At 39.3% G+C, this 21,521-nt stretch overlaps 1 protein-coding gene across 1 annotated transcript in view; it reads right to left on the reverse strand.

The window, feature by feature from the left end:
* Positions 1-2,148: 2,148 nt before the first annotated feature.
* The window catches only part of nrn1la (neuritin 1-like a), a 106,153-nt gene continuing 86,780 nt past the window's right edge, over positions 2,149-21,521 (reverse strand). The window contains exon 3 of the mRNA XM_084936235.1: positions 2,149-10,355. Coding sequence (XP_084792361.1) covers positions 10,055-10,355 — 301 coding nt within the window. The 3' untranslated portion in view covers positions 2,149-10,054. The remainder of the gene's footprint in view (positions 10,356-21,521) is intronic.

The raw sequence follows: 21,521 nt of genomic DNA on the forward strand, positions 1-21,521 counted from the left end.
TTGTGCTTCTTATTGATGTCACCTTAAAGGACTTCTGGGTATCGAAGTTCAAAATGTTCATACTCTTATCACTTGCAGACATTTGGAGCGGCAAACTTGCTGAGTATCCTGGCAGTGCTTTGATCTAGAGTTACAAAATGTCAGAGAAAAGCAAAAAATAAGAGCTAATAACCTGTGCGTGATCTGCGTTATTATTTGCATTGCAATAGTTCCACAACCATGACACCTTAGAATTCCTCAACAAATGAATTATTTCGATTGTCTTTTTTTTTTGAGCTGTCTCAGAGAAAATAAAAGTATGTCCCAAAATGTCAAAGTATTTATTTTATGTAGGTTTTTTTTTTTTACTTTAACATAATGTGTGTGAGGTTGTTTATTACATAAAGCACAAAGCAGATTCAGTGCAATTAATCAGAATGTTTCTCTTTCATGTTGTCATACTGTTGTCCTAATTTATTCACAGCATAAAAAGATGATGATGGCGAAGGAGCATAATTTTTTTAAGAAGGGATTTAAATAGTATTGTGTTTATTCAGGTGCAGTCAGTTCTTCCTCATCTGTTGCCATCTCCCCGTGTCCCAGGCATCCTTTTTTGTCACATCAACCCTCTGCCCGTTCTCCTACACTACATCAATTATTCTTCTCTGAGGTCTTCCTCTTTTCCTGCTGCCTGGCAGCTCCATCTTCCCAACATCTTTTGTCCAACATATTCACTGTTCCTCCTCTGCACATGTGAAAACTTTCTCAGGCTTGCCTCTCTAGCTCAACCTGAGCTGTGCCTCTCATTTAATCATGTCCCTCATAGTCACTCCCAGTGAAAATCTTAAAATCTTGAACTCTGCCACCTCCAGCTCTGGTGCCACCATTTCTTCTACATCATTTGGTCTCACTAGTATTTTGCAAACCTTCCCTTTCACTCTTGCTGCTATTCTTCTGTCACAAATCACAGCTGACATTCATCTTCATCTACTCCTCTCTGCTCGCACTCTCTTCTTCCAGGTATTTAAGCTAATCTACCTTCAGTATCTCTTCTCCTTACAGCTTCTCTGTTATACTCATCTCCCTCATCCTCACACACATCTATTCTGTCTTGCCTCTGCTAACTTTCTTTGCTCTTTTCCCCAGTGCATACCTCCAACCTTCCAGGCACTGTCATCTGCAAATGTTACTTGCGGTAATGATACGAAAATCCTCCTTTGTACCAAAGTACAAAGTGCATGTCCTCATTCATCTCCAGACAAAACATTGAGCTAGATTTGAGGCCTTGACTGATTATTGTGCCACAATTTTTCAGTTTTCAATGCCAGTTTTATTTATATAGATAATCACAACAGTTCCTGCTAGGCACTTTATATTGTCAACAATAAATAAAAATACAATACAAAAAAGAGAAGACAAAGAAAACCCCAACAGTCGGATGTCCGTCTATGAGCAAGTGCTTTGGTGACAGGGGGAAGGAAAATCTTCCTTTTAACAGGATGAACCAGCAGAACCAGGCTCAGGGAGGGGCGGCCAGTAAGCCAGGAGGGTGAGGGGAGGAAGAGAAGCAGCAATTATTAATAATAACTAATGATTAATTCAGTGGTGTAAACACATCGAAAGTGAAGAAAAGGTGAGTGATGAAGCAAGAGTCATAAAAGAGTAAGCTGTTCTAGCTTTTGCAACTTATGTCTGGTATGAACTTACTTTTTTAGTTGATGAGCTTCCATGTTTGGCCTGGGAGGTGGTGGTGAGGTGTTTAGGGGATGTCCTGCCATGAGTAGAACCCAATCAGACCCAAGACACCCTGAAGAGTAGCATCTCTTGTCTGGCTGGGAATGCCTCAGTGTCTCCTCCCAAGGAATTAGATGAGATGGTCAAGGAGAGGAAGGTCCTGGCATCTCAACTTAAACTTTTGATCTCAAGACCCAAACCCAGATAAACTATAGAAATTGGAGGGATGGAAGTCTGATGCAAGGACTCAGTGATGTACTCAGTTCATAAGACTCAGCCTCAAAGCACTCCAGCAGCTTCAGTTAGCATGCACCCTTTCCTGGTTGACAACTTTATTCTCTAACCTTTCCTAAGATCTTAAATGATGCTGATAAAATAAGATGTTGTAGTTTTCATACCACGAAACATTTGTTGAGTAATATGAGGACAAGCAGATTGTCAGATCAGCACCAGTTTAATGATTTTCTATAAAGGTAGCAAAACCTCCGACATGTAGATGGATTTTCTGATAGGGCAGGGGAAAAAGTAAGATAAGCAGAGTGATATGATATAAAGGTGTAAGAAAAAAGGAGAGAAAGCAGACATAATCAAAGACAGCCAAGGACAAATACAGAAATATCTCACAAAGTTCTTTTTAGAAGCAGAAAATGCTGTGTCTCCATCGTTTCAAAAGACTTATGGCTGTATTTATTGATGTACAATACTGAGCATTCATTGTCATTGTCCACAATAAAATACACTTATGTGATCAGTATGTGCACAGAGCTGCTGTCGTGAAGATTCCCGCTTTCATCCTTGGAGTAGTTCCTTCATCCATGATGTGATGATGTTCAGATCTCCCGAATAGTAACGGCTTCTTGAAATGACCTAATCTTCACATAGGAATGTAATGAATATTTCATATGATAATGCACGTACATACACGTGGTTCTAGTCCTCTGTTATTTGCACACAAAAAGGCAAAAAGCTCTGCATGCTAATTCAACAAACAAACGTGGTTAGGGGATGCCATCTTGTTTGGAAAGTGTCGAAGAAGAGCAGTTTAATCAGTAACAATGAAATTTACATCATGTTGTGTTGATAAATCACTCATTTAACAGCTGATTTATACCACACTTTCCCTCTCACACACAGACACACACTTACAACCTTAAACACAGAAAACAATCACTGTTTGTGTACACACACAACAATAAATGCACATATAAAGCTTGTGTTGTGTTTTTTTCTGGCAAAATCCAGCATGTGACAGGATTTCATATTGTTAGACTAGTTATTTCAAATAACACAGAGTGTGTTTTACATGAGTAGATTATAGGAAGCTGAAGTCATTCAGCGCTTCGTTTATGGGCCCATCTGAAAAATCAAAGCATGGTGGTTGGATTTACTGTATACACAAGAAGCATTTTAGCATTTTTATTTTTTATTTTTTGCCTGTCTTCAAACAGATATTAAAAACAAGACTGCCAAGCAGGAGATTGTGGTTTAAGGCCCTTGTGTAAACAAATTCAACAGTCCAAGGGCTGAAGTGTGACAAGATCAAAGTGAGGCCCAAAAGCACAGTTTTCAGGAGAGAAAACGGCAATTTAGTCTGAAACGTGGATCAAAATGAGAAAAAGAGGGAAAGATGCAGTTACAATTAACAATCTAGCTGCAAAGATAGAAGATGTAACAGTTTGAGTTACATGTGCACTTTATGGCTTTAAAATTGTTACGCTCCGAGTCAATTTTCCTCTATCATTTATAGCAATTATGTATTTGGCTGTAAGTTCATTTAATGTGAAGGTGACTGACAGCTCAGCAGTAACGCCCTGCTTATATAGAACAAACTGTCTAATGAAGAGAGCTGTTCTCACCACCACTCGATGTCATGTAGCTTATAAGACACCCAAAGCACATTTTTAAAAATGCTGATTAATGAACTGATTATTAGCTTGGTCATTTAATCAAATTAATTTTATTTTATTGTTTTATCATAAAACAAATATCACAAGAGCTGCTCATGACACCTTCTAGAGTTTTGTTTGGCAATCAAGCGTCAATTTTTCTCATTAAGGACATATATCTAGTACTGATTTTTTTCTAATGCATATTTTTAAAATAAATATAATTTTTTTCTAAAAAGCTCAGTATGTTATACGATCAGTGGTAGCAGCTGTTAAAGAGCAGATAAATGTGTCCTGGGGAGAGGAATAAAGTGGATGAAACACTACAATAGAAAATGTTAAAGCTTTAAAAGTAGCAATTGCAAGGCATATATGACATTTGATATATATATATGAAACCGTTATATACACTGATAATAAGAGAGCTTTAAGTATTCACACTATACAGAGTGATGTGACTTTACTCATTGTCAGTCTGTGCGTTTCTTGTCATAAAACAGTGACTTGACTTTCGAAATAGTAGTTTGAATTTATGAGCGGTGTTTAATAAGGGGAGGAGGCATTAAGATTCATTTAAATACTCTCTCACTCCTTTTTTATATTAGCCATAAATGAAAGGGGAAAAGCAGAATTATTTTCTTTCATTGCCTTTCTCTTCACAAAATGCATCTTTAATGACGTACATAGGTCACTGCCATACTTATCTTGTACTTCCCAAACTTTTTAGTATCTAGTAATTTTTTTCCCCTCTTATCAGTAATTATAACTGGAGGTCTCAGGTTTGAGCTATAAGCCTGAAACAACAGCTGAGCTCGCAGTCACTAGCTAAATGCGAGTAGATGTGTGTACTATCCAGGTGATAGCTGCCTGTCTGTGCTTTCACAAGTCTGATCCAGTAAACCTCATATCAAAATTTCCTGTATGTTACTTCCAGCCTAACTCTTGTTTGTTCATACTGTAATACATAATGAAAATATGGTTTTATTTCAAGCTGACGTATTAACTGTAAACGTCAGTTTTGTAGCTTTATGGGTCAGACTAAGACTGTGAGGTGCACAAAACAGTCAGGGCAAAAACCCCCAACACATTTCCTCATTGTTCATAAATTATATCATTTCAATTGTTTAAGTCTGGATGAAGTAAACGCCAGTATCCAGTTTGGAATGTCCATTTTATGGTGCAAGCTTTGTGGAAACGTAAAGTTACAATTTAACTTATTTGAGGGTCCGCCATATTTACCCGAATCACGGACAAGGAGCCAAATGAAATGACAGAGAGGAGTTGGCAGAGGCAGAAAGACAACAGGAGTTCAGGAGACAAACTGAAGGTGAGGAGGGAAACAGTCACTACAGAGAGGCAGAGCTGGTGTTTCACCTCCACAGAATTATAGAAAAGGCTGGCTGGAGAAAATGCTCAGCTCTCATGTAGTGAAAAAATGCTCTTACAGCCAGTAAAAAGGAATTTTATGTGCTCGATTTTTGCTACGATCCCTCCAGAATGAACACAAAAAGGAAAGCTATCTATAACCCTCACATACAAATCAGTCTATGAATATACAGGATGATTTAGTCAGCATATCCCTAAAGAAGATCCCCATTAAAGTCAGAAAAATGAGCATCCGAATTAGATCACATCTGTGCTTCAGTTAAAGCTTGATAACAATAAACTAGTTTGGAGAACTGTGTGTTGGAGGTCCTTCAGTAACCCTGTGTGTAATTCTTTTTACTAAATGGATTTTTTTTCCCACTAAAAATGTGTATTGATATTGGAAAAACCCAGGTGAGTTTGCTGATGGAAAAATAGACTAGAAACTGATTAACTTTTATTGTAGCTGAACGAGCCCCCGTGTGTGATATCACCCCTGCTCTCTGTTGGTTTGACTGCTGTATTTAAAAACTTAAGTGCTTCCCTTTTGAGGAGCGAGTAACAAGATCAGGAAAACAATCATTCTTCTCTGTATATATACATATATATATATATATATATATATATATGTATACATGTGTGTGCATGTGTGTGTATGTGCCTTGTCTCTGTTTGATATCTACATCTTTGTCTCTGAAACACAAAAATCATTGTGTTCACTTATTTATAATATGATTAATTAGGAAGGTAGAGCAAATACGTGTTGGTGAACCCTGCTTTCTTCAACAGTAGTAAAGAATTTATAAATTATAAATAAAAACAAACATTGCCAGGACGATAAACAAAGACAGGAAGAGTGTCTGTCACCTGGTGAGCAAAGATTCCTGGTTTCCTAAAAAGCCGAAAACTGAATCAGCTGTTATTAAGAGATGCACTAATTTCACTTTCTCTATAATCTCTTTAGAAATGCAGAGTTTGTATGATTCAAAGAAACAGCTCCACATTCATAACCATGCATCGCTAAATAGGCTAACAAAACTTTTTTTAATTTTAATTTTTTAATTTGTAGTGTGAGCGAGTTGATGATGGATCAGCACGAAACTTTTGGCTTTCTGTGTCTCTGTTAACAATTAATAACTAGTGAAAGAAGTGGGACTGTGATCCTGCAGGTCATAAAGACAAAGAGGGGAGCAAAGTTGTGTTGATTGAAAAAGGATCGTATTAGAGGAGTCTGGTTCTTTAATAAAGCATTTAAAAGGAAATGGAAACCCCAGCCCCTAACCATATTTATTCTCTTCTGTAGCAATCAAAATGTGCTGCAGAGGAAATGAATAAATGGCAACATGTTTGTTGTTTTCACTGCCATTAGCTCAGAGTAATAAAGCCAAATATACTGTACCATTGATGGGACAGTGATGTACTGGTGTTTAAGATTGCTTCTCCATCTCCTGCCACCCTTTCAGTCCAATTTAAGCTATTTGTCAGCACACCAAGCTGTTGCCGGAGGCAAAGAGATGTATAGTCTCAAATGCAGTGCTGGGAAATAATTCCCTGCTCAGCTTTGGTCAATAATGTTGCATTTACACTGCAGAGTTATTGAAAAATCGCTGAAATCGGATTTGTTCATACAACAGAACTTCTCATGACAGAGAGTTGAGAAGGTTTCTTTGTGTTTTGGAGTACCTCTGTATGTAAGAGTCTTTAAAGGCAAGTCTAAACCTGTTACATTTCCATAAACCACCCTGGGACATGTTGACAGCGCTCACTGTGCTGTAGGATTTTATACAAACACGTCTTGTGTGATCTTCCTGTGTGTCCTCACATTTAGGATTTACTTAAATTTAATCTCCAGTTGCATCATCTTATCAGAGCTCCATGAAGGTAGTTCTCAAATTGCTGCACCTTGGTGAGTCAGCCATTGAGGCCTCTTAATTGCTAATTCTGTCAGTTTAATTAAAGTTCAAAACTGGAGCAGCCTCTTTAAAAAATTCAAGCATATCTGTGGATGAAGTCCCTCACGTAAAAAAAAAAAGGAGCTGTGGGATGGTTGGAGTTTTTCTCTTTTAGTGTAAATTTGTCTCACTGTTTCTGTCAGTGGGTTCCTGCTGCTGTTTATTCTTAACATTTAAAAAATGATTAAAAATGTAATATTTCTTGGAGTTTCAGTTGTGCTGAGCTTTTGAGCTTATAGGGCAAAGTTTGCTTTTGACATCGATGTCCAAAACTAAATTACTGCATAAATAAATAGCCGAGAACGGAGATAGGAAAAACCTGAACCTTTTACTACTTCTGTGAGCACATCCTATTATGCTGTCGGAGCATTTTACTACATGGGTTTAGTCCAGTTATATAAAAAAGTATATGTGTAAAAATATATAAAGGTTGCTTTAGTAATTTAGTCTAAGCTGAAACATTACTATCCTGTTGGAAAAGGTCTTTTCTATAGACTGTATATAAAAGATGGACATACTTGAGGTCTGCAAAGGAAGCCAGCGTGGAGAACCAACAGATTAAAAAACTGTTCCTTACCACTGGCAGTAAAAAGCATAACACCCCCTCTGCTCCCTAAGACTGCGGTACAAGACCTGAAAATACACTTTTACATATGTGACCCTCATCTCTTCCGTTACATTTGCATTTTGCACTGTTACCGTGGCAACTACACCAGAACCGCAAACCTCTCCGAAACTCCACAATGCAACCTGGCATGCACATCTCTCGAAATGTAACTATCTGTGTCCTCGACACGCCCACATTATTGTGATTGGGCTGTTCAGTACCACTGATTCCTCCTGCATGTTCCTCCTCTACTTTTTTGCTGCAGTTTTAACAAACCTGCATTCTGTCTGTTGGCCAGTAGGGGGTGAATCTGCTGTTTGCAAAAAGAACTCGATTTATAGGTGAATCTATAAGAAAAATGTATTTTGTTTTCCTTGGTTTCCTTTGGCTTCACTGTTGTGGATGCAGATGGAGACATACTTATTTTTACTTCTTATATACTTCTATATTTGTTATTATACATCTTTGAAATCTGCTTGAAGTCTGTTGCCTGGGGAGCTGGCTAGGTTGGTGCATTGCAATGTAAATTCTCTGTGCATCAGTCCACATGGTCAAAAACACAGGCATGCACATGGACGTCCACAAGGACCCTTGTACAATGTTGCTACAACATAAATGTGCCGTGTCTCTTGAATTTTTCAGTCTCAGTCTGATTTCAAAACATAAAAAGCAACCAGAACAATATTCAGCTCTAGGCTTCATGGTAAGACTTCACAGACCTGTGGTTGTTATCATGGTGGCTATGTCTATCTTTTATATACAGTCTAAGAACTGTTCCAGAATGATAATTCAGCTATCTATAGTAGACAAGGGGTCGCTGAATGGATTATTGGAAAGGAAAAGTGTGAATCCTTTGCTATGACCTTCTCATTCAATATCAACCCCGTTGAACCTCCAGGAGATTTTGGGCTGCTTTGTTACACAGCACTCCTCACTGCCATCATCAAAACACCAAATAAAGGGAATATCTTTGGGAGAACGATGTTTCATCCCTCAAGCAGAGTTCCAGAGACTTGGAAAATCAAGACGCATTTTATGTTGCATTTTTCTTTCATTTGTCACCCATCCATAAATCTGTTTGAAATGCCTCTCAGCTTCTATTCAACTCTGTAAGGTACATTTAACAAACTTGCCACTGGCAAGGCAGACAGACTCAATCAGCTATTACGCAGCTCTCTTTGGATCTTTTTTGTCTAATAAATTTCATTTATTTCCACCTCTCTTAAAGTTGGTGCACTGTTGTGGCCCCTTGAGGATTATGTTTTGTGCATCCACACATCTTAGCGTAACTCTTTAAAGTTGACCTGGCTTTGATTTATTTTTTTTTGTGGAGAAGGAAAAGTAAGCTTGCAACCTAAAGCCCCCTGTGTAAAACACACTCGCTGCGAGACAAGTGGATTCAATCTTCAACTAGGCAGAACTGTATGTTTTCCAGCTGTACTCATCTCTCTCACTCTCTATCTGTCTCTAATCTCATAATATATCTGATCCTGGGCCAGACAGAAACAACTGTTACCTGCAGCCACTTAGAATAACAAGCAGCTCAAGCAGGCCTGCAGGGCCAAATCTATGACTCCTGGAGCATGAAATCCACTTGGCATGCAAGTGGGTTGTGTTTCTGACTGGAGAACATATTGGTCCCATACTGTAGGGCTCCAATGCAGGATGCCAAGGAGGAGCCCCAGAGGACTTCATAACTGAGCAAGCAGCAAATAAAAACCACTCCGGCATACTCTGACTTCAATTGAACTTCAGCTCAGAGCTCGTGTTGCTCCTGCACCCACAGAAGACACTGTGATGCATTTCCTCTAAATAAGAACATTATTCAAAATTAGTTAGCTTCAAAGTTAGCTGCATTTACAGCAAGTGTAATTTATGACTCCAATTACTTTGTAGTCTGAAAAACTAATTTCGGAACATTAGAACTACATCATGGTCACCATCATTATATCTTAACTACTCACACTCAGCACTGTGTCTGCATTTAGTAAATAGGAAATGGGTGTTGTTCATCATGTAAAGCCCACATAAAAGTGGGGTTAACAGTAACTAGTTGTGGCATCTGGTCTTTTCATCGCTTTGTTTTCAAGTTTATCAAACAAGTCTTAGTTATTACATTTCTGTTATTAATCTCTTATCTTATTGCATTCAAGGAGACAGACTCACCCTGAAACCATCACATGCAAGCTCGTACTAACTAGATTTAGAAGGATACAGGATAAAGATGCGAGGCTGCAGTATGCATCTGCTCAACTATGTATGGGTTTGCAGGGCTTGTGTATCTCTTGGTGAGTTTTGTGAGCGTTTTTTCAACTGAGAATCTAATTAATAGGCAGAGAATATGCATGAAACAGCACAGGCAATTTAGAGATATATTATCAAAAAGACTGTCGAGCCTCTGAACATGCAGTTAGAAATATACGACCCCTAGCAGAGCAGAGGAAGAAGCAGTGAAAAGTCTATGGAATCGTGGAAGAAAAAGTACACAAAGTTTATATCTATTCACACTAATCCCATTTCTTTGGGGGTATTTATATCCAAAACAACAACAGCAGCAGCAGAGGAGACAGTAGAAGGAGATAGTGGAGGCAGCCTGCCACGTGATAGGCCCTCCCTCTTAGAGACTCCTGGTTGATCTCTTCTTGGTTGGGTGAGCCGTTAGGGGACACCGAGGCCGCTGGGTGGGTGTTACGGTTGGAGCACATGTCATAAAGGTTTCCGGAGAACTGCATTTTCTTAGACTCCTGGCGGAGAGACTCCCAGACAGCTGCCGCTTCCTCCGGACAGCCAGCCATCGCCACGTTAGCGCAGTCATGGAACTCATCCCACGACCTGCAGAGAGGAGCGAGAGTAAGACGGAGACATCTGATTATTTGGTTTGTGGATCATGTTAATATTTCAGCAGGCACCACATTCAGAGCAGTTTTATCCATCTGTACAAACTATTGCACTAGATACTGGATTTTTCCAGAAAGCTGTAACTTCATATGTAAACAAAACAGGAATTATTAAAGCATTTCCTTTGTAGAGAGGTGAGTGAATCTATGGTTCAGACTAAACTTCAAATTTACTTTCCGCTCTAACGACTGCACATTTTGAGTGCATAATCTATAGTTCATCACTTAGAAGCTGTTCAAAATGAAATACAATAACTACCAAATTGATTATCATGGCAGCACACACATTCATGGTGCCCAGGGGATGGGTCCCTTGATACCTCCTTGTATGCCCCTGGGAAATCAAGGATTTCCCCATTTAAGCGAAAAACTATAAAATCTGCATGCACGATTACTGTAGGACACATTTTTCTTTTCTTCAGCATCGCCAGTGACGTTCACCTTGATGTCTTCAGTGAAACATCTCAAACACTTTTGTCAAAGTATTCATAACCCCCTCAGAGTGAACTGCAATATCTACAGTGAGTCTGAGACTTTAAATGTTTCTTTGGAAACCTCTTTTCTGCTTCTACCTGAGTTTTCCTGCCGAAGGACTTTGATAACAGTTTTATAATACTTTGAAAACTGGAGGATAGACGTTTTTGACCCGGAGGTGACTCAAACACTGCATCATTACACTGTTGCAGAATCGTCAGGATGCTTTAGAAACTTTTAAACTAGTTATGTGTAGTTAACCAGCAACACACACACTGACCTTGTATGAGAGGTGTTTCATGGGGTTTTTCAAACCAAATCCTCAAAATCATGTTATTTTACCCGTAGACCCTTAACTTTCTTTCTGTCACGGTTCTAGGTTGGTTCGACCCAGCATTTTGAGTTTCTTATGTTTTGGTTTATTTTTGCACTATGGGCTGCCCTTTGATACTCTTGTGCTTTGATTGTTATTGGATTTCTAGGTTTCTGTTTATTCGTGTTTAAGGATTTGTTGCCTCATGTATAGTTTGGGTTCCATGCGTTATTTTCTGTCTGCCTCTCAGTGTTGAGTCTATGTGTGATGGTTTCTGGTTTCCTGTTTTACTTTGAAAGTTCATGTCTCATGTCAGTGCGTTCAGTTTTACCTCTCTCCTGTCTCGTTAGCCTGATTTCTCCCAGCTGTGTCTCCCTCTTGTTGCCCATTCCCTGATTATTCCCCTGTGTATATAAGCCCCTGTGTTTTCCTGTGCTCCCTGTTGCGTTGTACCTTCAACTTGCTGTGTGTTCATGATTTCCAGTCCTCCAGCACCTCAGTTTAGAGTTTTGTTTTGCTTTTGTCAGGCTGTGTTTTCAGTTTAAATCTCGTCTCCAAAGAGTTCTGCATTTTGGGTCCACCACTCCTGCCTGCCACACAGCCAACCATGACACTTTCCTTTTCTGCACTTGTGCATTAAATAGACTTTTTAAAAGCACAGAAAATATGTGACTTTTTCCATTCAAGTTTGACATTCAACCTCCTGTCACTGTGTCTTCACCTCATTGACTTCTTTTTTCACCTAAATCTAAGTCAGTTACACCTTGAGTATAAACAACCCAAATCAATAATTAATTGCCATTATTATTCTCAATCAAATGATATGAAAAGATTTTAAACAGGCAGTTCTGGTAAAGATTTGCTGACAGTGAAGCATTCGTCCTTTCACCGAGTAAATCAAATCCAGTCTGTTTGCTTGCTCCCTTGACTTCTTTCAGTTGTTGCCAAGAGACCATCTGCTGATCTTCGATGCTCTGAGAGCAAGGGTCACCCTACGGGTTAGACTGAAATGTGGAAAAACCTTCATTAGAGTGTGGAAGGTAAATGCGTGTTTGTTGAATCACTGCTGTGTTATACCCATCAGCAAAACACGAATTTGACAGACTTTCTTAGATCTATTTTAAAGCCAAATGAAAGGAAGCATTATTTACGATGAGAGGCAGGTGAGGAAGAAGTGACCTTAAGTAATCTTGCACAAAGATATTTTTTAAAGGATATCTTGCAGCGAAACACAAAATTAAACTTTATTCCAAACACTCTTGAGCTCCACATCCACAGCAAGTCTATTTGGTTGTAATTGGCTGCTATTTCTCCCTCTCATCGTGGCTGTGCTGGCTAAATTGTCTCTGAGGAGAGTTAACTACGAGAAGCGAGGTGCAGAGTTGGGGGAAAAAGTAGAAGCAGATGACTCTGTTCAAAGTCTGCCACAGAAGCACTCAAAAAACACAAAAGTTTTCATAATTAATGCTGGCAAAACACCATGCAGCACTCCAACTTTCAAAAGACAAGAGCTACATTTAAACCCATTACTGGACAATACATACAAGGTATATTATTTAGATACTGCATCCACTGCGTCTTATTGAAACAAATATCATTTAATCTCGGGGGACTCAAACTTGGGAGTTTTGTGCTGCAAAGCTACAGTGCTAAACACAACACAACTGTGCATGGCATAGCTAAAGCCAAGCTTTATCTGTAGGACAGATAACCTCCATTATAATTCTACGGAGCCCTGCAAGGGACATGGGGGAAAAAAAATAAGTTGAACTTTTGCGAGATCTCGCAAAACTTCGAACTGGTGAGTAACAGACGTCTTTTGCAAATATGTGATGTCTTGATAAACCGAGCAGATATTTTAAGTTTAAACAGATACATTCTCACCTGAAAATATCTTAAAAGTTTATTTTGTGACCCAGAAAGAGTAATATTAAAACTAAGCTTTGGGACATTGGGACAGCTTTTGTCGCCTGGCTCATTACCTATCCCAGAATTCATAGCGCAGCCCAGCCAATTCCAGTTTCCAACAATGGCGGCAGCTACTTAGTTTTAATATTATCATTTCTGGGTAATTTCTGACTCAGATGGATGGATGGATCTATCAAGCACTGGGAATGTCTCAGATTTCCAGGACAGTGTTGATGGCAGTGTTAAGCAGTGTGGTTTTTTAGTGCGTTAAATTGCCACTGCAGAATCGCAATCTGTTTCTAATGCATGGCTCCCTGAGTGCCTCGAGTTTAAAAACACTCATTAATGATTTTTGAATCTTTTATTGATCTATTGTTGAATTGTAGATGATGAAACCCCAAAATTCACAGCATACAGTTTGCCCACAGTCTTTGCCAGATTGGCGATCCTCTCCCCATTTTCACTTCTGGAGGACGCAGCCTCTCTAGGATGCTAATTTGTTTGACCAGGTGTTTTTTAAGCATTACACATCTTATCAAGTCTTTTGTTGCATCTGTGTCAACCTATTAAATCGAATTGAATATCAAAATATCCTTCCACCCATCTACTTTCTCAACCTCGTAAATAAATAGGGTTGTGGAAATATGTTTATACAGAAAGAAAAAGAAAACTGTGTGATGCTCTCAAGTTATTTTAATTGCCACATTCCTCTGTCTGCTTGTTTTTTAGGCAGTGAGAAAATGACCCTCATCAGAACATAGTTGTTCGCAGTGGGCAAAGGACAGGAACTGAACTGGAGTCACAGTGAAAATATGTGGCCCCATTTGAAATGAAGAATCGATTCAAATTGAAAAGCGAATCAAACTAAAGTGTTTTCTGGCTCTTAACTTTCCACAAAATGTCAGCGCAGTTCATTTAGCCATATGCTTTATGGCTTTTTCCACGCTGCAGGAAAACACTATGGATGAGTCCACTGCTAAAGGAATTGATTAGCCGAATCTAATTCAAACAAATAGATAAATCATAATGAGACAGGATGTTCTCCTTTGTTGCAGTCTAACACCGTGATGCCCCGAAGGCTGACGTCGTTATTAATCTTGTGAAATGTAGCTGTAAATTTCACCGAAAGTGAACTCATGAAGCAGAAGCTCTAAACATAGAAACATCATTTTCTCGTTCTGGGTGACTTTTCTTACTGTATCAGTACGGGATGTCAGTTTGATGACATTTGCTGCTGATCAGAAGCACCTAGATACAAACGCACATACACGGTCAGAGACACACATTTTTAAACTTCCTCTGACAGCTTCCAGCACGCTTCCGCCTTCTTTTCTGTCACACACGTATAATTCGTTTAAGCCGTCTTCAGAGAAGGGACCACACATGCATGATTTCACACGTACATCTTCATATAATTAAAGTAGCCATCATTACTGCAGGCTTTGCTTCCCTTAATGACTCTGTGTGCGTGTGTGTGTGTGTTGGCCTTTATCCAGGACTTAAGTGGACCACTTCCGACAAAAAGGGCTGCAGTAAGAGGACAACAGCTTTCCTGCTGCTGTGGGAGGAGCAGCTGATGGAGGAGGTGGAAAGGGCAGCATCTGGCTATCGTTTGTGTGTATGTGGACAAAAACAGTGAGTGCAGGAGTGTGTCTAGAAGATAACACGAGAAAGACAAAGTCAGGAAGGGAGGGCGTCCTGCGCAGGAGTGCAGCTTTTTTTCTTTCTTTTTTGATTTGGGTGTGAGTTTGTGGAGTTTGTGTGTCTTTCCTATCTTCAGTGTTTTGTGAATGTAAGAGTACGGATCTCTGCACACAGTCACAGGTGGTGCAGAGACAGCACAAACGCAGCGAGGACACTGACAGACAAGCAGCTGCTTTCACAATAATAAAACCTCCTGAGAGTACGTCTGTTCTGCTGTTAGCATGCTGCTGCTGCTGACATCCAAAAATCTCCAAACACCAATCCTGAGTTTATTTTTTTGTTGGTTTCTCTTTGCTATTTTGACCATCTGGGTGTTCACTAAGTTTCGTGGCTCTCTGTCACTGGTAACAATTACTGACATGCGAGGAAGCTGTATGTAGCACGTTCGTCAAAACAGTGTTAGTTGAGGAGATTTGGGGAGGCAAAACAGTGCTAGGGAGGAGAACAGGAGAGACTGAGATATTAGAGAACACAAGCAACAAAAAGGTTCAAAAAGTAGCCCGGAGAGACAGTTTGTACCCTAAATGTAGCAAATCTGAGAAGAATTAGAGCACCGTTTGATACTCTCGAGGTTAGTAACCTACATAGAATCATGTGGCGTTCCAACTTTAAGACTACATGATGGTTTTACAGCTGTTACATTGATAATTATAAAAAATTAAAAAATTAAATGACTATAGCTGACACTGCTCAAGTTAATCTTTCAGTCATTAAATCAGCTTACACTTACAGCTTTTGGAGTTTTCCTCTTTTCACCTGTAGGGTTGAGTTGTAAGTGAAAGAGTCAATTTGTGATTGAAGTGAAGACTTTCAGTTTTCATTCAGTAGGTTTTGCAAAAAAGTTGCTTTAACTGTTTAGGAATTAAAGCCATTTTATATGTAGCCTCCCAATTTCAGAGGGGGACTACATATAGATTTCATTACATTTTTAAAACCCCCAAAATAGTTGAAAATAGCCAGTTGAGACCCGTTCTTTCTTTATTTCATGACAAATGAAACAAACTATTTCTAAGGATAAGAAAAGCAACTTCACAACATCTCATCAAGTCAAGAACACTCTTGTTCAGGTATAGCTATCACTTTAAACATCTACAACCAAGAAATGTTTTAATGAATGAAAATACAGGCTTTATTGGACGGTGCAAAACTATGTTTACACTTAAAAGTCCAGATTAGGCCTGGTCACAAAATATTGAAAATAACTTGTACAAGGAGAAAAGTATGGAGAAAGAGAAGCAGCTCATGATGTGAAGCAGATAACATTGATGTTATGGCATGGGCATGTATGGCTGCAAGTGAAACCGGTCACTAGTGGTTATTGATGATGTGAATACTGATAGAAGTAGCAGGAAGTATACAGGGCAGTACTCTTTGCTCAGACTGAGACAAATGCTGCTAAACTGATGGCAGAGCGCTTCCCAGTGCAAATGGACAATAACTCAAAACATGCAGCCGAAGCAACCCAAAACTATCTCAATGCAAAAAAGTGGGTTGTTCTTCATTGTCCAAGTAAGTCACCTGATCTCAAACCCAACAGAGCATCGCTTTCAGACATTAAATAAAAAAACTAAATGTGCAGAGACCCACAAACGAACTGAAAGTGTCTGCAGTAAAGGCCTGTCTGAACATATTAAGAGAGGAAACACAGCATCTGATGATGTCAGTGGAAAAACTTTTCATAGTTTTATACAGAAATCGACCAACTGGTGAAGCAAGAATAATGGAAAGCTTTGTGCCATCATTTATAACCCCAAGAATGTTTGTTAACAGGATAAACTTTGATTTAATTGCAATTTTCCACTTTCACCCAGGAATAGGTAATGCTTCAGAAACCTCAAGACAGACACTTAATGTCCAAAGTGATGATAAAATGACAGAGATGCGTTGGTGTTAAGTCTAATTGTTGAATGTTGTCATTGTGGTTCTTAAATTTGTAAAGTCTTAGTTCAAGCAGTAGGATCAAAGCCATTCCTTTGATCCTGACCACCTCTCCAGCCACTCTGTGCTGGGGGAGGTTTTATTGTAGATACATTCTATCTGGAAGATCTTTCTTGTGTTGTAAGCTTCCTGCTTTTATGATCCTTTTGGTCAGCAGGAGGTCATACAAAAGCACCCCCATGACACACACACACATTCTCACATGCATACACACACACACACACACACACACGTTCTTGCACATGCATACAGGTGCTTACACATACACACACATAGTGCCTTGTCTTAGAACCATTGGGGGGTTTTACGGTGGGAGGTGCTTGTGTTGTGTTGTACTGTGTATTGTAACTGTCATGGGAATAAAAAGGCTACGAGGACAGCTGCTTTTTGAAGGATTTGGGTTTGGAGACAGGTTAGGAGCGGGAGCTCCAAGAGCTGGTTCTGACCCAAAACTTCCCTCGTTATCGAGTGAAAAACCGGTTGAAGATGTTCTGTTATGTCTTGTGTTCTTCATGAGGAATACGTCTCTAAACTAGCGGGGCATGTGGAAACACAGACCCAACAGTTGGATTAACGTCTTTTTGTACACAATGATTCAAATCACAAACAAGAACATAAAGGAGACACTATCACTATTTTAAACACAGACAGAGGCATTTTTGAGTATTTCTGTGTAAAATGTGTTTTTCACTAACCTTGCTTGTTTGCTTAAGGGTTTAAATAACTGATTATAGATTGCACAAATATCAGAAGTCAAGGCTGCTTTTACTTTTAAAGAGGATTCAGCACAACAGAGCAAACCTGTTACCATGTGGCTTTAAGGGATTGATATGTTTTTAGATATTGGTTTTTAACTCGTAACTTTTGTGAGTATTTATTGTCTTATAATATAAATTCTCCCAGTCAGAGGAATTATAATTATATTATATATTATATTAGAATTATATTAGAATTATATAATTATAATTCTGCAACTGTTTATAACTTGCATAGTTCATATTTCTGTATAGCTTTATATTTCATATTTCTGTATTCTAAGGAGCTTGGAAAGAAAAGCGTCTGGACTTCTGTAAGTTGCTTGAAGACGTTTCACCTCTCATCCGAGAAGCTTCTTCAGTTCTAAGGGTCAAATGGTGGAGAGTCCTAGATTTAAACCCAGTGGGACAGAAGGACCCCCTTATGATCCTCTACCATGTGATTAGGTAGAGTCTACCTAATCACATGAGCCAAGGTGTGAAAACAGGTGTGGGTCACAATCAGCCAGGGTTTCGGGTGAGCGCATTGTGAAACCTGGCACCACCCTATCATGTGATTTCCTGAGGTCAGATGGCCCAGGATGTGAGTGGGCATTAAGACGTCTGGGGAGGGAACTCAAAACTGGATTATAGATGGCAGACAGTTGGTGTCGTAAGCCACCGCCTCTGTTCAAAGATGGTCGCTCACAGTGGACAGAAATGGCTTCTTTCACTCCTCCTTCAAACCATCTGTCCTCTCTGTCCAAAATGTGAACATTGGCATCCTCAAAAGAGTGACCTTTGTCCTTTAGATGCAGATGGACTGCTGAGTCTTGTCCCGTGGAGGTGGCTCTTCTATGTTAATGCCATGCGCTTATGAAGTGGCTGTTTGGTCTCTCCAATGTAGAGGTCTGGGCATTCCTCGCTGCACTGTACAGCATACACCATGTTGTTAAGTTTGTGTTTTGGAGTTTTGTCTTTCAGGTGTCTGAGCGTATTGCTGGGTCTGAAATGCACTGGGATGTCGTGCTTGGAGAAAACTCTCCTGAGTTTCTCTGATACACCGGCTACATAGGGGATGACAATGTTGTCTTCTGTATAGTTTTCATATTTATATCCTGTTCATAGCCTGTACATAGCTTGTACACCCACTCCAGCCTGTACATACTTATAGTTATAGCATATTCATAACATACCTTCATACCGTGTACATTGTAACATACCCATAATAGACCCATATTTTGTACCCTCATACCTATAACAGACCCATGTCTGTAATATATCTATATTTCTATATTATTGCCAATATGTATTTTGTAATATATCTATATCATGGCTAAAGCACTTCTGGATGGATGCTAACTGCATTTCGTTGCCTTGTACTTGTGACATGTGCAATGACAATAAAGTTGAATTCTATTCTAATTCTATTCTATTCTATAATGTTATAGCGTCCCACTCTGTGGCAGATGGGATAAGTGGTGGTTAACAAGGGGTTAAACACATGGGACTCTCCACCAGTTGTTTTACACTGAAGAAGCCTCTTGGATGAGTGTTGAAACATCTTCACAAACAAAAAACAAATTCAGTTGCTTTCTTTTCAAGCATTTGAGACTATCATGAACTGGATCACAGACACACAGCCCATCGATTTCGGTCGGGCTTTAAAAATAACAGACACGTATGTAAAAATGATTTTGTCTACATCATTTGGTAGCATCCTGCAGACACTGGAGAAAGCAGAGTGATTACTGGGTCTAAAGCTGTGGTTTTAAAGGTAAAAATGAAATAATAACGATAATAATAAATAAAAATTACTGTTGGAGCCTCTCGGCTTCACTGAGTTGAGATATTTAAAAAGAAGCAAATGAATGAAAACAAGTCAGCTACTTTTGAGGAAGACTGCAAAAAATGTTTCATATTAAAACCATCAGACTTCACCTTCACCGGCCTCCATTAGCGTAACCAGGTTGACGCGGTTCAGGAAGGCTTCCTTTGCCTTGCTGAAAAGAAAAGGAAATCCTTTTTTCCCTTTGCACAAGAGCTGGTCTATATTTCGCATCTGCAGTATTCATGTAAAGGTTTAAACATGAAATGACTATTTTTATACATGTTCTGTTGCCTAACATGTTGAACTCGTGAGCACCAGAGGATTTTTATGCATCTGTGGTGGTACTGTTTAATATTTGGCAGCTTTTTATGGGAAAATGAAAAAGTAAAGCACAAAAGCCTCCCTTCTTGTCACTTTAAATGACTTCTAAATCTCTGAGATAACCAGTAAGAGATGCTGAACTCGGGAATATTATGGCTTCTTTGTTTGGCAGCAGTTTCAATCCTAACTGCTGCATCCCAAATGAGCTGTAGAGCTGAAAGTGACTTTAAACTAAGGTAGGAATAGGAATAGAGAGCACTGCGATGAGATGCAATGAAAGCATGAATGGCCTTATCTAAATCTGTAGAGAATAGAAATATAAAAGCAAATAGAAAGGCTGCAGTGAAAGAGGAGAGGGTTTTCTGATAACACCCGTTTTAGGGATCGGTAGACTCCAGCTTTTGTTTGTGTAACCGTAACCAAGGAAACAAATGTTGGATTTTACCTTGCTGTTTTTTCACACTTCACAAATACTTCAGCTAAAAGAGGAGAACCAGGAGTTCTCTAAGCTTTATTCTAAAAGTGCATCCTGTCATTCATCCTCTCTTAAGATACTCTTAAGGTTTTAATCACTGCCTATATGTTATCTTTTAGACATTCAGTGGTGTTAAAAAGTGTTTGACTGCTTCCAGATTTCTTATTTTTTTTGTATTTTTGTCACACTTTATCAGTAATTGAGATTGCTCAGTCTGGAAAAGGCTCTAAAGCCATTTCTAAAGCTGTAGATCTCCAGCGTACCACAGTGAGAGCCATTATCCACAAATGGCGAAAACATGAAACAGCGGTGAACCTTCCCAGGAGAGGCCGGCCAAGCAAAATTACCCCAAGAGTGCAAGATCGACTCATTCAAGAGGTCACAAAAGAACCCAGAACAACATCCAAAGAACTGCAGGCCTCACTTGCCTCAGTTAAGGTCAGCGTTCATGACTCCACATCAAGGAAAGTGACTTTGCAAACATGGTCTGCATGGCGGGGTTCCAAGATGAAAACCACTGCTGAGCAAAAGGAACAAAAAGCCTCGTCTCAGTTTAGCCAGAAAACATTTTGAAGATCCCCAAGACATTTAGGAAAATTTGTGGACTGATGAGAAAAAACTTAAACTTTTTGGAAGTTGTGTGTCCCATTGCATCTAGTGTAAAAGTAACAGCATTTCTGAAAAGGAACATCATACCACCAGTAAAACAGGGTGGTGGTCTGGGGTTGTTTTGCTGCCTCAGGACCTGGAAGACTTACCGTGTTAAACTGAACCACGAATTCTGTTGTCTACCAAAACATCCTGAAAGAGAATATCTGGCCATCTGTGTGACCTCAACCTGAAGCGCACTTGGGTCTTGGAAGAGGTCAGTGATCCAAAACACTCCAAGTCCACCTCTGAATGGCTTAAGAAAAACAAAATGAAGACTTTGGAGTGGCCTAGTCAAAGTCCTGACCTGAATCTGATTGAGAAGCTGTGGCATGACCTTAAAAAAGGCGGTTTATCATGGGAAACCCTCCAATGTGGCTGAATTACAACAATTCTCCAAAAATGAGTGGGACAAAATTCCTCCACAGTGCTGTAAAAGATTCATTGCCAGTTATCACAAATGCTTGATTGCAGGCTTTGTTACTATGGGTGTCCCAAACAGTTATTAGGTTTAGGGGACAATCACTTTTTCACACAGGCCCATGTAGATCTGTTTTTTTCTTCTTAATCATAAACACCGTCATTTAGAAACTGCATATCTTTGTTAAATATTTTACATTTATTTGATTATCTGAAACATTAAAGTGTGACAAACATACAAAAAAATTGGAAATCTAGAAGGGGGCAACGTTTTTTCCACCACTGTACATGGAAATGCAGCACAGGTAAAAACAGACTTTATATAAAATGCGTAT

This window comes from Perissodus microlepis, chromosome 7, assembly GCF_051167445.1.
Source record: "Perissodus microlepis isolate ML-2025 ecotype Zambia chromosome 7, ASM5116744v1, whole genome shotgun sequence".
NCBI classification, from domain to species: domain Eukaryota; kingdom Metazoa; phylum Chordata; class Actinopteri; order Cichliformes; family Cichlidae; genus Perissodus; species Perissodus microlepis.